The following is a 17,702-nucleotide window of genomic DNA, read 5'->3' as shown; positions in this document are numbered from 1 at the left end:
TTTTACAATAAAACGTGTTGCTACCCTTTCATACTTAACTCAAGATTACAGATGTTTAAATCACTTATATTTAGTTAATTTTGTTATGTCAAGTTTTGATGTTGAAATTATGAAGTACCTTTGATTTTGACAATTTTATCTTTTTTTTATTGAATTTTGTATCCTTCTACAGTTTGATTGTAAAAACTTATACCTAGTAAGTGTACTAATGCCTTAACAAAACAAAGGAGAAACATAGTGGTTTATAAATTAAATAGTAACTTATTATAACTTTTTTATATAACTTTTTTGAAAGTAAAGGTGTTGCTGGCACAAATATTTTTATTTTAGTACATTGACACCTTAGGCTAGTTAAATTTTTTTAAGTTGAAATGTGATTTGAAAAAAATACTTTAATATACTACATCATTCATGTACTCATGTACATGTATTCAGTACAAAAATTTAACTCTTTTGCGACATCTAATGGATAATAATTTTTGATGTTTACTTATTTAACTAAAATTTGATCTCAGAAACCCTTGAACTTCCGTAATTTTTTCATTAAGACTGTGCTTATAAAAGGTTAATGACAAATTTTACTTTCTGTACTTTAAAAATATGTTCTTAATGTTTAAAATTCATTGTTTTTTTTTGCTAATTTCCCTATAAATTTGCTATATTTTATGGACTTCCCTATAATTTTTTTTTTGAAATATTAGTGGAACCCTGCTTGGTGAAAGCAATTTTTATTTGAAAACAAATCAACAACTGCAGTCAAGTAAAATCTGTTTAACTAAAACTCAACAGCTAATTACTACACAACAACATCAACTGAACAAATAAATGTTAATATATCTTCACAGCTTTATAAGTAGTTATCATGAAGCTGGGACAGTTGTTGCTGAGGAACCGCAGGACTAAATGGAGGCAGATCAAGGGCAACAAGACGGGCGGAAAGCACCGCATTCCCTACCTGTTCAGCGAGGCTCATCGCAAGGAGTTTGTGGAGGGTCTGACCGAGGAGGCCAAGAACGAAATGTACCTCACCAGGCCTTTTCTCAACAAGCATCAGGAACTGTTAGTTTTGATTTTTTTCACTTGATTTTGTTTTATTTTTGTACACACGTTGTATATTTTGTCTCAAATGTTACATTTTACACCAAGAGAGTTATTTAGTTTGGTATGTGTTATTTCATTAATATTTTATTAAGTTTACTGTTTGATTATGATTTTTTACTTGTGATTTTATACTTCTATTCTAAACAAAGTAAAGATTAAGAGATTAAAATTTGCTAAGCCGCTTAATGTTCATTTAAAACTAAAGTAGTATATTTATTAATTTATTAGATTCTTATGAAGTTAAATTGTAAAAGATTTAAAAAGATATTCTTGCTTTTTTTTAAATTGTTTTTTTATAAATTCTGTTCGAAATGTTTATTACATACTTCTAATTTTTCAAAATGTGAATGTATTCAAACATTAATTTTTTTTAGAGTCCTTAAATGTTAAAACTATTCTTACAAAAACTTGCATTTAGTTAATTTTATGATTAAAAGTAAAATTTAAATTTTATAATAGATTGAGTTACAGATGTGAAAATTAAATAGTAATTTAAAATAAATGATATTAAGTACATTTATCAAAATCACAAACAGACCAGTTTTAAAAAACACAAAAAAAAATTCAGTGCACAATTGCTGGAAGAACATTACATATAATATTGTTTGATTTGTCTTTTGTTATAACTTAAAAAAAAAATTATAAGTTTGTTGAACTGCATAGGGTTGCCACAGATCCAGGCCACCCAGTCTAATATGTTGAAAAAGCTTATGTCAGCTCAGGGTTGTTTGAAGTTTTTCAGACTATTCGAAAAACTTAGACTTGTTCGCATTTTTAGTAAAACTCTTGCCAGTTCCTTTGACTTTGTATTTTTAATGTTTTTCTTGAAAATGACATCTTTCTCGTATTTCTAAGCTCTTTTGTAATTATTACGATTTTGTAATATTCAAGCCAGTAAAGAAAAAATCAATTGGATTTAGTACTTTATTGTAATTTGCTCACAAAATAAGGTTTGATGTTTTTAGCTTCATAGAATGTGGTAGCCCTGAACGCAGGTTTTTATTTATTGACAAAAACTCAAACAACAATGGATTAGTATTTTTCTCAAATTTTTCATTTTAAAACTATTCAATCTAGAACAACAGTGATTTGTTCAGCCTTAAGCTTTTATTGCTTTAAAAAAAAGTTTCTCACAAAATCAGGCCTAATGCTATTTGCACTCTTTTGCTGCAAAGAAAGTGGCAACCCTGAACGTATAATTTAATTATTTAAAAAACTCAAACAAAAACAACCTCAACAGCAAAGTCATTCAGTTCAGGATCTCACGAAATGTAGTTCAATTTGGCGTTTTTCGTTCCAATAGTGGCAACCCTTAATGCAGGTTTAAATGTTTTTAAAAACTCAAATAAAATCCCGCAACAGCAAGGTGAAGGTGCAGTTCAGGAAGGAGTTCAGGGGAGGGAGGAAGCTGCTGACGCACGACAGCGAGGAGAGGGAGCTGGAGGAGATGAGGCACAAGGCGGAGATGAGGCCGTCGGTGAGGCTGAGCGACACCTGGAAGCACGTGGAAGACACCAAACCGTTTGTTTGCATCTATTGTTTGAATTTTTACATGAAGTATGTTTCGCTAAAATGTTTAAGTTGCGCACAAGTGTGTTGATTGATATAAACTTGAGCCTACTTTTTATTTATTTGATTTTAAACTAAGTTTGATTCATTCATTGACTTTAGTTTTATTTAGTTTTATTTTTTTATTCATTTTAGTTTTATTCATTGACTTGTTTAAGATAGTTTACTGCTTAAAGTTCATTTTGAAATTTGAATTTGATTAGATACTAAATCTGATTTTTTCGTTGTAAGATTTTAACTATTTGATTTTCACCAGTATATTGCGTGATGATAACTTTTAAACGAAGCAGGTTTAATAAAGTTTGTAAATTTTTCCCCAGTTGGGTCGAGAGAGATCACACGAAGTACAACGAGCCGATTTACTGGCGGAAAGCCGAAGCGGTCATTCCGCGGAAATACCCGTACAGATTCCCCCATTTCGAAGAAAACTGGGCGGAGTGGAGCAAGATCGAGGGTTTCGGGTTGAACAAGGAAGAATCCACACAAGTGGTGAATTATGAGGAAAAAAATTAGTTTCATTTAAGTCGGATTTAAATTTAGAATAATTGTAAGAACAGGACCTTGTCTGAAAAAATTACAATATTTTACTTTTAATTGAAAATACCGTGTTTAAATTAAAAACTTATGTATTACTAATTAAAGTTGTTTAATTAGTATACAAACTTATAAAAGTTAACTGTACTAAAATTTGTTTATAAACTAAAATATAAAAATAAAATATGCTTTTGTATTCGATAAAACTAGTTTTCAAGCTATTTAAATTGTTATGCTGGCAATGATTTACTTTGTGGATTTATTTTCTTATTTTTCAATTTTATATAAATTTTAATGCATGAATAGGAGTTTAGCAAAAATGTTACTCAATGTTGTTTATTAATATTTTTTCAAGTAAAAATAATTTATATAGAAGAATTTTTGTAAAATAAAACTTATTGCGACAAAATTTTATGTTTACTAAAAAATAATTAAGTAAAAAAAAAATTGAACGTTTGAATGTGTTTCACCCAATGAAAATTATTTAGCACAAACAGTTGTTTAGCAACTAAAGTATTTAGTTCAAAAAATATATTGTGAAAATTTATTGTATTATAAAATGTTTAAAGTTTAAAGTAATTTAAAATTAAATTATACTAAGATACGAAAATTTATCGTAATGATAAATATTTTTTGTGCCATTTAAGTTATTTTTCATAAAAATCACTTTTAAAGTAGCTTAAGAGTATCTTTTAAATGTTGTTTTACTAATGAAAACAGGTTTTTAACTTAAGTTTAATTTTATACTAAAAACTTACCAAAAAACTTATTTTTTTTAAACCTGAAAGAAACTTACAAAAAATCTTTTGCAACCCTAAAGTAAATTATTTTAACTCTTTATTTTTACATAAAGAAAATAATTGTATAGCAGTTGTTTTTTAATTTTCTATATAACAGGGTTGTTACTTTACCTTGAAACCTTGAATTTGACAATTTAGGCAAAAAAATCTGCGATTTGAGAAATCTTGAAAAAAAAACCTGGAAAATTCTGAAATTTTAAACAATTTTTTCATGTTAAGTAGAAAAATATTGATTTTACACAAAAAATCTACCATATAGATAAAAGTTTTTTGTCATCATCTTAATTTTTTTATTAAAAAACACATTTGAAGTAGCTTTACTTTATCTTTTCAATGTTTTATACTATTTAACACAGTTTTCTACCTTAAAATTAAGTTTAAACTAAAAATAGACCCAAAAAAAGTACTTTTAAAAACCTAGAAGAATTTTTGAAAACCTTGAGAAAATTTGCCAAAAGTCAGTGGCAACCCTGTATATAATTACCAGTTTCTTTGTTTTCAAACCAACACTAAGGAGTAAAATAAATTTTTAAACACTCTAGGACTTTAAGGTGTTCTGAATTTTCAAGGAAAATTTATTAAAATATAATATAATAATAAAAAATATTTTATTATATATATATATATATAAAAACTTCAGTGTAATTTAGTTTAATTTCTTGTGTAAAGCATTAGTTATTAAGATGATCAGGGTTGCTACAAGGTCAGGAAAAGTCAGGAAAAAAATTGGGTTTTAGAAAAAAAGTCAGGAAACTTGACAAAAAAAAATCAGATTTTGTCAATTTAAAAATACAAAATTCTTTTTAACCAAAGTCATCAAATGGTAAAAATTAATTAAAAATCCTTTAAAGTCATACTAAAACTGCAAAATTTTCTTAGAATTTAAGAAATTTTTTTAATTTCTAATGCCTTCATCTGGTATAAATTAATAAATTATACTTTATAAAACTGTAAAGTTTTTCTATTAACTTGCAAATTGGTGGTAAAAATAAATGAGTGCAAAAAGAAATGAAGCCCACAAATTGTGGCTAGATTTAGAGAAAAGATTCTCTTCGATATATGTAAGGGCAGCAGATGAGAACGGTTTAAATAAAATGAGGCAAATAACTTTAATTGCCAAAAAAATAAGCGGGATTCAGACCAGATGAAGGAAACCATATCTTTATTAGATGAAGAGGTTGAAGTGCTAATAAAGAAACGGAGAAAATAAATTTTATTACATATTATAAAAAAAAACAGTGTTTGATTAAGTTCTTTTTTGTTTTAAGGTTTAATTTGTAAAAGTTCGTTATTGTTTTAAGGTTTTAATTGTGAAAGTTCGTTATTAATTTAAGGTTTCAATTGTAAAAGTTCCTTATATGTCGTTTCGTTTATTTAGATACATTTATGTTAGGAAATGCTAAAAAAATGTGTCTTTTTTCAGACAAACTGTGTTTATAAGGTAACAATACAAGTATTTTGCTGATAGAGCTGTTTATTGCAAATACATCAATCATACACAGATGGTTCAAGTGATGTAATGGAAGTTTGATGATTAAATTCAGCAAAAAAAAAACTGTTGTTTTAACCTGTATTAAAATTATATTGAAAGCTTTATATAGTTTCAAGTGTTTGATTATGTATTTTACAATAGGGCTAAGTCAAGAGTTTGATTTAGAAAAATCGGGAAAAATTTATTTAAAAGTCAGGAAATTTTTCCCAGCCTGACCTGTGGCAACCCTGGATGATGCAATATGTTTAAATTTGGATACTAGTCAAGTCAGTGTTGGTCTAATTAAAAGGATGACTACGCCCTTTAGGCATTTTAAAATTTTGGGCAGTAAGTAGGTGATAAATAGTAAGGCGCGTAGTAACTTACATTAAATTTCTAGGGTTAGTAATGAAGACTTAAATAAAAATGTTATGAGCTATAATTTACGGGAGATTTGGAAGTTATACTATAGATATTCTGGATTTTATAAAGAAGAGACACTATTATTTTCAATCTTTTGAAAATGGGCAATAATGAAAATGAGTTTAGGTGTAGATCGTTTTTTCAATTTGCTAAGTTAATGTTTAGAATTTTTAAACTTAAAATATTATATTATATAATCAGTAGTAGATAAGATAAGAAACAGTCATGTTTGCAAATAAACTTGGAATTTAGCAATTTAGACTAAAAAACTTAAGAAAGCTGGAATTTTATAAATTTTGGAAAAACCTGGATTTTCAAACAAAAAATCTAAAAAAACGAGTTTTAAACTATTTTTAAATATTAAGTAACAAATATGTTTATGTATATGTTAAGATACAAATGATCTATCATAAAAATATTTTTTTTAAATTTAAAAAAATTGTTAAAAAACAAATTTTAAACAGCTTTACTGTTATTTTTTAATGTTGTTATAATATTTAAAAAAGGTTTCTAACTTAAGTTTATTTCTATAATAAAAAATAGGCAAACATTTTTTTAACCTGGAACAAATTTAGAAAACCTGGAACAAATTTACACAAAGACCTTTGGCAACCCTAAACAACAATTAAGTATTAATCTTTTATCTGTTCGACTGGAGTTATTTTTAAACATTATTGTTCCTGAGCATAAAATAACAAAAAATTATAGATAAAATGAACTATGATTGCCTTAAATTGCGAAGTTTTTCAGCTTAAATACTTGTAATAATTTACTTTAATTTAACTGATAAAGGTAATTAATTTGTAGACAAAGTAATTTTTGTTTCCTTATCAATTAAAAGGTTGTATTTGTTTCTTATGTATGGTTCTTTTATATGCTGACTGCTGTCTTAAATATAGGAAACAAAGTTGTTTCTAAGTTAAATTTTAGCTAATATCGCTGGTGTATCTTTATGTTTTTTTTTTACTACATACATATTAAAAAAAAAGTTAAATATACTACTTATTTATACAAAAGCTAATATTTTTTTAAAATAAAAGTACAAAATGTTGTTATTTCTTAGCATAAGTCAATTGACTAAAATTTATATTTGAATAGGTTGTGCTGTAGTAAAACTTGCATAAGTTATTGTATTCCACCTGATATGTATAACACTTCTATGTAAATGTTCTATGTGCTAAACTTTTACCAGAAAAAGTATCAAATTTCTATGTAGATGAAGATGAATTTTGATTTGTTTTTAGAAAATTACTGTTTAGTTAAGTAATCGTCCCTTTAAAATGCAAATGGGTGTCAATTTATTAAAAACTAAAAAAAGTGGTATTTAAAATGAAAAGGTCTTTTTTTGCTACTTAACTTTTAAAAAACTCTTCTAATGGAACTCTTTAAAAAATATTCCATTCATAGAAAATAGTTCGTTCATTCACTTAAGCACATGTTAAAATTTCATAGATAATGATTTACGAAGCTTTAAACAGTTTTGTTATTAATTTTTTCAAGTATATCTTTTTTAATCCGCAGACTTAAAGAATTAATATGTGCAACAAGTTCGGACAGCGAAAAACAAATCTTGGTAAGTCTAACCTGCCCAAGAAAAGTTGCCAACTCATAACTTTGGATACAATATTTGATAAATCTTTGAATTGTTCATTGCATCATGTTTATGAGCACTTGTTACTTCACCTAAATAAATAAAAAGAATTACTAAGTTTAGCAGAAGTGTCGACAAACTGCAGGCCAAACACGGCCCACAAAGCCTAACTCTGAGGCAACAATTTATTTTTTAGCTCAAAATATAACTTTTTAAAACGGTAAATAGGTTAATTTTGTAGTAAAAGCTTATAATTAGGATCTTACTTTAATAACTACTAATTGATAACCGAAAGGTTTTTTCGTTCACCAGGTCCTAGGACCAAATATTTTGAGCGCATTTTTTATCGTTCAATAAACTATATACATATACTCACTACAACAATTCTACTATTGCTTATTTTATCACATTTTGGTTTAAACTAGTAGTTTTATGTTGATTACTACAAATACGTTTAAATAACGATGGTTCACAGAAGACTTTTTTCAAACATTTCGACCCGCGAGCAATTTTCTTTAGAAAAATTGGCCCGAAACTCATAAAAGGCTGCCGACCACTGGTCTAGTATGGACTGTATATAGAACCTTTTCAAATAGATAATAAGCTCATTCTGATAGTAAAAAAATTACATAAATAGTAAAATTTCTACACATTAGTGGAAATCAAAATTTAATTTTAGTACTTTATGGTGAAATAAAGGTAACTAAAAATAGGACTTGTTGATATTATATTAGCGTTATAAATTTTTTTATGTTACTTAAAGTGTAAATTTATTAGATTTTAAGCAGTAACAAAAAATTATACAAAATATTAAAAGTAACTGTATTAACTGAGACTCAATCCTTTAATAAAAAATAAATAAAATGTGCTAATATTCTTTATAATGTTTGTTTTTTATTAACAGAACTTAGCTGCATCCAAATTTTATGACTTGACATGTGTTGGTATAATTTTTTGTTCTAATATACTATTTTAACTTGTATAAGAACCACTGAGCTTACATACTTCAAAGAGAAAATTGAACTGTTTACCAATAGCAAAATTATAACTTAGAAATTTTTTTTGATATGCATACCAATTTGCAATAAAAAGATAAATTTACTAATTAACTTATGAAGCACGAACATTAATTAATCAAGTAAACTAAAAACGTTATGCTTTTTCGAAACTTCAATAAATAGTAGATTGGTTTAAATTATTATTCAAAATCTAACTTTCAAAATACTATAAAACATTGAATTTAAATCTAAGTTATTAAGATAAAAGAAAAAATTATCAGAAGTAATTAGCTGAGAAATTGCTTAAAGAAACAATTTGATCTTAGAAATACTTGTGTGAACGTAAAACAACTTAAATATTTAAACAGTTTATCATATGCTATAAATCTAAAGCTTATGTGTTCAACCTAATAAACTTTAGATAATTTTTTTTAATACTTGTTTAGGTAACAGTAATCAATAGTAAGAAAAAAAAAGGAAACTTAACTGTTAAATCATTAATTAAAATCTAAATAAAAGCTTTAAACTAGTTTTGCTTAAACAACTAAATAAACGTTCTAAATTTAATATAAATTCAAAAAAATAGCTAAAAACTTAATGAATGTTGCAAAACTACTAAACGTTCATTACTAGTAAAAAGTCTTTATTCAGAGTTTTTTCGAGATAAGATGTTTAAAGTATCTAATTAAGCATAGCGTATCTGATAGCATCTGTATATATTTACATGCAAAGCAAAAATTAAATTAAATTTGCCAAAAAGTATTGTTTGAAAAATGAAAATGTATGCTAAACTTTTACTATTTTAATTTATGTCGTATGTTTTGTTTTAAATGCTTCTGTAGACATTTAGATATTCTATGAAATAAAAATAATAATAATAGAAAACTATGCATAAACTGCACTTAACTAAAACAATTAGTATCAAAAAAGTGGTCTAAAAAATGAGCATCTTTGTACATTGGTTTGCATAGGAATTAATTTAAAGTGCACAGAAAAGTTGTAAAAAACCAAAATACGTCAAAACTGAAATAAAAAATACCTTATTTCTTATAATTATGTTATTTTAAATGTTTTTGTGAACATTCAAACATAATTTATAGTGAGAAAACTTCTATAACAAAATTTCAAGTATATTACACATGTAAAACTAAATACCTAAATTGTAAAGAAAAGACTTAAGTAAAGACTTAAAGTAAAATATATTAGTTGATTACTTTGCATTACTTTTGTACACAATAAAAAATATTTGAGTTCAGTTGATTTTTAGATAATTGTTATATAAATAACTTACTGAATCCAAGCTCTCCTCACACTCCATTTTCAGATAATAACTTGCTGTTGTAAGAAGAAAGTTATTATTAAAAAACACGAGTGTTAACTTAGCTCGATTAGAAATTTTTTAAATAAAAAAAAATGTCAAAACTTTAGATCCAGTTAGTTTTCATATCTTTAAAGCTAACTAAGATTTTTATTTTATTCTAGAGAACGCTTCTTTGCCTTTAACTAAAAAAAATCCATTGGATTGGGGTTTGAATTTTTGAATGGGGCCCCTTAGAAAAAAATGTTTTTTTTTTTTGGAATCTCTGCTATAACCGATGTTTTAGCCAGAAAAATACATATATAAGTATATATTATTTTAATATTTTTACTTTGCTGTGTTCTCAAGGGTCGTTGTTTTTTTTTCAAATAATTTTTTTTCAACGACCTTCAGTTTTCTAAAGGTCACTGAAGAAAAAAAAAATAACTTTTAATATTCTAATATTTTAATTTCTAAATACACTTAATTATGATATTTTGAATGTTCCATGATTTTTTTTAATATAAACTGCTTTCATGTAAGACATGACCCATGCACGTTTTTACTAAAATTAACATTGTATGAACATGAAATACCTTATACTTATTTTATGTTCAAATAATGATTATTTATGCTTGCGCGCCACAGATTTACCCTTCGCGGGCCTCAGTTTTCCGACCCCTGTTTTAGATGATTTAATAAGCGTAGATAGAGGATGCTATATCAATTTTTCTCAAAATAACCACTATATAAAGTGTATGGGACCTTAAAACTTCGACCGTTAAGTTTTTGGCTGAAAATTTTTGTACATGTAGCAAATCAAAATTCGTCATCATAAAACTTTATTTAAATTGTTATTAAACGTTTACAAAATGTTTTATTTTCTGATTAAAGCTACATAAAGAAAAGTTTTCGGCCGAAAACTTGAAAGACGAAATTTTAAAGTCTCATACAGTTTACAAAGGGGTTATTTCCAGAAAAATTGATATAGCCTCTATCTAGCTTATTAAATTAATTTAAAGTTTTGCAAACGGTTTTTTGCGATATTTCCAAAGGTAAAAAAAAAAATCAGCTGAAAATTCAAAGGTCGCCGATTTTATAAGCATCCAACGTCTAGTTCTTGTAGCTATTTAATTTTTAACGCATTATTTACTTTAAATAAGTTTGCTACTGGGTTCTTTAGGGTTTTGCAATACCTTTTCTTATACATTAGTCAAAACAACTAAAGTTTTATACTAATAAAGGGCCCAGTAATAGGTGATGTAATTCAAAAAAAAAAGACATTGAATTTTAAGTTAAAACTAAAACTAAAATTTAGTTTACATAGAAATGACTTCAACTTGCGTTTGCAATTTAGATTTTTATGTAAAAATTTTTCTATACAAATGTCTAGACTGTGATTTATATCTTTGTTTTTTTGGAAATTTGAAAATGATTGAATTTTTATATAGTATTTTATTTTTTAGGTTATAAACTTTAAATTTCAAAAAACCATTCCTTAGATACTTTGGTAGAGTTAATAACTTGGAAACAAAAAGTATTTAAATAATTTTAATAATCAGGGTTGGCAAATTTTTTAAAGAAAATTATTTCAGGTTTTTAAAAAAACACTTTTTTGGATCTTTTTTAGTTTAAAGCTAAGTTTAATGTTAAAATTTGCGCTAAGTAGTATAACAACATTGAAAATATACTGTCGAGCTAAATTAAATGTGATTTTTAATAAAAAAAAAATTTGAAAATGACAAACATTTTTATCTTCATGGTACATTTGTCAGGTCAATTAGAATTTTACTACTTAACATTTTTGTACACAATGGAAAACATTTGCGTTTAGCTTATTTACTCAATAGTTATTATACAAATAACTTACTGAATCCAAGCACTCCTCAGACGCTTTTTTCAGATAATAACTTGCTGTTGTAAGAAGAAAGTTATTATTAAACTGAGAAAAAAACACTGGTCGAAAAGTAATCTGTCTTTTTCACATTCTTTAGTCAAAACAGTAAAGTCTTTTAATTGTTTTAAAATGTTATATACGGACTAAAAACAAAATCAATTAAGTTAAACCAAATTACAGAAAAATTAACTTAAAATATAAATTTGCTCTGCGGGCTCATGGTCGTGGGCCGCAGAATTTTGTTTCGCAGGCCTTAGATTGCCGACCCCTGATCTAGCATCAAATGATGAAGGGTTTTTCCCTAAACGCTTTTTCTGCGGTCGGAACCGACACCCTAGGAAGTTTCTGTTTTGAGTCTGAAGTAGACAAACCGTTATACTTAAGCCTTAAGTTATTATTATAACTAATTATTAAGTAACTAAACAGTACTTAATGAAAACTAGGCGCAATTAACTAGTTGTAATCTTTCTATTGTCAATAAAAAACATATATTATATTTAAGCATCAAATCAGCTTTAAACTTTTATTGATCTTAATGTAGTGCATTCGAAATCGTTTTATACAGACTTTCATTAAAGTAGCCATATCGGTTTTGTTTAAAGTTAACTTACATCTTTTAGTTTTTAAGACTCCTCTGAACTTATGTTTTTAAAAAAAAGTATTTTCAAACATTCTCTAAGTTTTAGAACTTTTACTTTTTATTTTTGATAAAGTTTTATTTAAACTGATTAAAGACTTGTTATGTTTTATTTTTATGTTTTCAATAATTTTCATATAACTAAACAATTTGATGAAACATTTTTAAAAACTTTATAAATTGTGATCCATTATTAAACTTTATATTCTGGTTTTTAAATACTTTAGTTAATCCCTAGTTTATTTTAAATACGCTTTTTCTAAAGTTGTAGATTTCGACAACTGTAAAATTCCACAAAAAACGTTACAGCTTTGTTTTAGTGCCGTAGAACTATTACCTATACTGCCTGTTTGTGTTACTGAGGAAAGAAAGAAGAGATATCTAGCAGAATTTGTTAGAAGTATCTTAATTATTTTTTAATTTCAGACTGCAGTAAATTTTTTCTTACCAAATCAGGAGAACAATGGAACAAAGACTTGGCAAGAGCAAAAGGTAATGACATGAAAGTTGTCAAAGACGTTACTGAGCGAGGCGTTAAACTGCGCAGCGCTTTTTTAACTCCTTAAAAGAATGAAAATGTGTTTCAAGGCAATCTGACAGTTATCGAAAAGAATAAGAAAAAAAAGTACCAAACATAAGAACAAACCAAAGTTTAGAAAACAAACTAGTGTTAAATCAATTTCACCAGCTTTTTTAAATTTTGTTTTTAATAAACTACAAACGAATATTTGTGATTTATGATTTTTGTCTAAGACACCAAACTCTAAAATAATGTTTAAAATATTTTTATTTAAAGGTTATACCAATTTTTTTTAAATATTTGAAGCACATAATTAAAAATAAGTTAAAAGATGTTAAATACAAAAACTGAGGAGAACCAGATACATTCTATTGCAACTCGTAAATACAATTTGACTTGTAAAAGTTAGTTGGAGCGGATATTAAAACCTTGGTACTTCTTTAGGAGCAGCGTACATGTAAGTATTAACAATGAAAAGTTTATAAAGAAGTATTTTTTCACCGCTAGGGCTGTACGTGAGTTGGGACACCCATGACTTATCGCAATTGAGTGAGCTTATATCAATAATTTCTGCTGAATTATTTGCTAATGAACCACTCTGCAATCGTAATACGTAAATAAATTGTGATCTACAAAGGCTTTTGTTGCTTCATCAACTAAATTTACATCGAACTTTAAAAAAATTATGTTTGTAAAAAACAATTATCTTTATTGTTTTGTATTATTTAGCATTCTTTGATGTACTTTGAACCAAATATTGTTCGGCAAAACGATATATTAAACTTTTTTATCATTTTTCATAGATAATTTTATATATTTCATAGAAACAGCCAAGTTAATAATATTAGATAGATTAAACCTGTAAGTGATGAAATTTAAAAGATGGATTTATTCTTTGAACATTTGAAGATTTGGCAAACAATTTTTTGAATGGATTTAAAAAAAATATTTTCAATTAATACAAAACAGATAGAAATATAAGCTAAACATACAATATACACAAAAAAGTAAACAAAAAATAACAAATTGTTAATACTGCTTCTACTGACGTGTTTTATTTACTTACTGCAAGGTCAAAACTCAAACAGTATATAAATATTTTTAAACAAACACAGGTTGGTTTGTATAAAATCAATTTGTCATATTCGTATTTTAAATACATTTAAGTGTGTATGAAATGAATTTTAGTATTATCTAAAAAACAAAACAAGTTTTTGTATCGTTATAAGTTTTAAAACAAATCTATAGTGTAAAAATTGGAATTGAATATTTTCGTTAAGTTTAATATTGATAAAAAAACAGTTTTTAAATTTTAAAAGCTTATTTATTATTTTCAACTTATAAAAAACATAAAAGAAAATGAAGCATATATGTTAAGAAATTTTATAATTTACCAAACAGTTTAGTGTAAACTATATAAAAAGACGCGACTTCATTTAATATTTTATTTGTTTTATAACAACGATAAAGTTTTATTTTTAGTGTAAACCTTTTAGTTTAACTAGTTTTAGAAAGTAAGTTAAGTAAACAAATGTTTTTCATGTTGAATATAAAGTAAATTTTGACTTGATTAAATATATATATAAATAAATACTTTAAAGACTTAAAGTTCAAAACAAAAAAGTTAGAAAAGGCATTTTGCTTATAGTTTTTTAAAAACACAAAACTTATTGAGCAAATATTCAAACTTTAACTAACTTACTTTTGCAGTGTACTCACCAAAAATTACAGCAAATGTAAAGTTAACACAATAGTTATTAAATTTAGATAGTATTATGAAAATTAACTCATTAGTATTTAAGTAGCCCTATTTCACTATTTAAATGAAATCGTTGCTTTTTGTCCAAACCGATGATAAAATAATTTTAAAGGCCGCTTTTTCATAAACTACAATAAACATTTTTACAAGGACTATTTTAGAAACTCGAACTGGTGCAGTTCCGTTCAAGCTACAACGCTGATACGCAGTGACGTAAACGCTAAGAATTAAGTACGAGTTTTCTTATAGGGTAGTCTTTTCCGTCTATACTTTCTTGAACATTTCCATTTCTATCATAAAATGTTAGCCCATTCAAAAGTCTTATTTCAACCTGTTAAAGTAAAACTTTGCAAATACTAAATATTATGTTCATCATAATAACCTAGAGAAAATTTAAAAAGTTTTATTAGTTCATAATTTTTATTAAACTGTAATTATTTACTTAACTCTGTTAAAACTAACTTTAAATTACCATTAAAGTAAAGAAAAAATACTTTAAAGTCTGAAACTAATTTATATAAAAACGCAAAAAACATGCATACATAATTTAAATATTTTGTATTTCAACTAATAACGTCACAAACTTGAACAAAAATGGAGTTCTTTATCAGTTTTTCAAACATATCTTTACACAAAATCATAAAGGAAAAAAAAAAAATTTCCTCATACTTAGGTACGCGGAAACCTCTGACTGTGAGAACCAGTCATGTTATAATCAAGATGGCAGTTAAATACAGCTGTTTTAATTGTAAACACGCACTTTAAAGCTCTATAGTAAATTGAGAGAAATTTGGAGAAATAAAAGAAACTAAAGTGAAAAGTGAGAGAGCTAGAAGAAAAAAGAAATTTATAAGCCAATAAGCTTTTGCTTTCATAAGAAATTTTAATTCTATTGCCATGCTTTTTATTTTTTTATTCTACTGCGGGGATTTTTCGCTCTCCGATTTAACATCACTGGTCGTAATGTTGCATGAGTCATGTCATAAGTTTTGCTGAAATTGTAAAATTCAAAGCTTGTAAAAAAAAGTCCATATTTAAATTTTGTTGTTTGAACTTATTCAAACTAAATAGTAAAGTATACAAATGAATACAAAAGTTTTAGTACTGAAAAAACCAATGGTTTAATTTTAGCATATAGTCAACGACCAAAGCGACAAACATATTAATAAGTTTTCAAAATTCATATATTTGTTGTTTAAGATTACTAGTAAACTAAAATAAATATTATTTAATTTCATGTTTAACAAATAGGAAATTATTCTTTACGATATTTATTAAGATACTAAGTTGTTTCACTTCTTTTAAATAGTTTAGACTTTAAGTTTTATGAATTTAAGCAATCATTGGTGTAAATATTTTTATTCGAAAATACAATCAGTAACAACTGTAAGACTCAATTAAAAAGTTGTCGAAAAACGATTTATTTTCTTGCAGTAAAAAGCAGTGTTGGTACTTTGGTAGAATACCGGAAAATATAGTTCTGACTTCTATGTACCAATGGTGGGATCATGCTCTAGTATTGGGGCCGAAAGTTCCCTGTTTTGGATAGTTTTATTTTCATTGGTCATTTTAATGTAGCAACGAAAAACTTGGTGAAATTTAAAGAATGGCTTTAAACTTTTGAATAGAAATGTGTAAACCTAAACTTACATTAATACATAAATAAAACTTACATTTAACAAACAAAAATATTTTCTATTTTAAGATAAAGCATATTGTTTTAATAACAAATATGAACTTATTCTTTCAAGAATTTGTTTTACAAACTAAGTTTCGGTCAAAGACCTCGTAAGTGCCTAAATAAATCTTATTCAAAAATAAAAATATTAACAAATATATTTATTAGTTTTTTGAAAAGTTGAGGTAGCGTAATCATCAGGAAAATTTTAAATATGTTTTATTTAAACTTTTTTACAAAAACTTTTAACGACAACTTCTATATTTCCAATGTAAAATTAAATTGGTATATATATATCTATCAACTATTTTTATTTTATGTTATGTTTGTTTTCAACCAAAATAAATATGTCATGATTGCAACACATTCTGGTTATCTCAGGCTAAAAACTTCTTTTCAATAACAGTTATAGCTGAAAATCAAAACCTTATTTTAACAAAGTTACTGCACATATAGTTACAAGTTGACTAGCTTACAAAAATGTTTGGAAAAACTTGGAATTTTCTACAATAACTACATGTAAAATGATAAAATTAAAATTGAAAAAGAAGGACTATCATGTACAATAAAATTTTTATGTAGTATTCAGAGATTTATTAATTATATAAAAAAAGAAATAAAGTAACCTTTTAGTTATATCTTAAGTTTAGTTCATACTACTAAAAACAGACAAAAAAACTTGTATTTTAAAAAACCTGGCAGAAAATTATAAGTTATAAGCAAATAATTTATTTTCTTTAAAAATTATCTTCTTAATTTGTACATAGTTCATTTATTAGTTATGGTTTCAAAACAAAAAATTCTTAGTCGTACAAATCTACTGATTAATAAAAAAGTATAAGGAGCAACACAAAATTAGAAAAGAGATTTTGTCTTAAAAAATTTCATCTTAAAAAGTACTTATAAAAGTTTTTGATTATTATGTCACAAGTAAGTTTTCCACAAACAAGGCTACTTCTAAGAACTTTATTTTTCCTTCTAAAAATAAATTTATAGTTCAGATAAGTTTAAGATTAAAAAATCATTTTCTCAAACCTCTAAAGTAGTAGATAAAGATAAGTAACACTTACAGCTACAAGACCTTCCATGCGCAAGAGCATCTACCTCTCTAGATGGCAAAAATCTGAAACGACTTGAAAGAGATGATAAATTTGAAGTTATGTTGGCGGCAATCGAAGAAAAACCTGGTCACATGATCGTGCTAAACATTATTGAGTGGGAAAAATCAATCAGTTTGCAGTACGACTGCACGAAACTGATGCATTCGAAATTTAAGTTGAGCCATCTCAACACTTTCTGCAAGCACAAAGAAATTTATTTTGTAAAAAGTTATAATACTAGTTACATACTATTTTGATAAAATTGATGGCTTGAATATGTAATTTTTAATAGTTGGTAATTTGAGCTCGTTGTAAAAGTATCATTAA

The 17,702-nt window shown here is 26.0% G+C and overlaps 1 protein-coding gene across 1 annotated transcript; it reads left to right on the top strand.

Moving 5' to 3' along the window:
* Positions 1 to 849: 849 nt before the first annotated feature.
* Positions 850 to 3,603, top strand: LOC145845270 (uncharacterized). The gene is made up of 3 exons (XM_082952691.1): positions 850 to 1,059; positions 2,464 to 2,622; positions 2,991 to 3,603. Exons 1-3 carry the CDS (start codon positions 863 to 865, stop codon positions 3,181 to 3,183), a joined length of 549 nt encoding a protein of 182 aa, XP_082808817.1. The 5' UTR covers positions 850 to 862; the 3' UTR covers positions 3,184 to 3,603.
* Positions 3,604 to 17,702: the final 14,099 nt, after the last annotated feature.

Source organism: Thalia democratica, chromosome 1, assembly GCF_965202585.1.
Source record: "Thalia democratica chromosome 1, ktThaDemo2.hap1.1, whole genome shotgun sequence".
Taxonomy (NCBI): domain Eukaryota; kingdom Metazoa; phylum Chordata; class Thaliacea; order Salpida; family Salpidae; genus Thalia; species Thalia democratica.
This window is presented reverse-complemented; position numbering and strand designations above follow the sequence as displayed.

Excerpts from the sequence above, each read along its gene's own strand:
- LOC145845270 (XM_082952691.1), top strand. The coding sequence starts at position 863 with ATGAAGCTGGGACAGTTGTTGCTGAGGAACCGCAGGACTAAATGGAGG. Across the intron at positions 1,060-2,463 it reads CTCAACAAGCATCAGGAACT|CAAGGTGAAGGTGCAGTTCA; the intron begins GTTAGTTTTGAT and ends ATCCCGCAACAG. Across the intron at positions 2,623-2,990 it reads CACGTGGAAGACACCAAACC|TTGGGTCGAGAGAGATCACA; the intron begins GTTTGTTTGCAT and ends ATTTTTCCCCAG.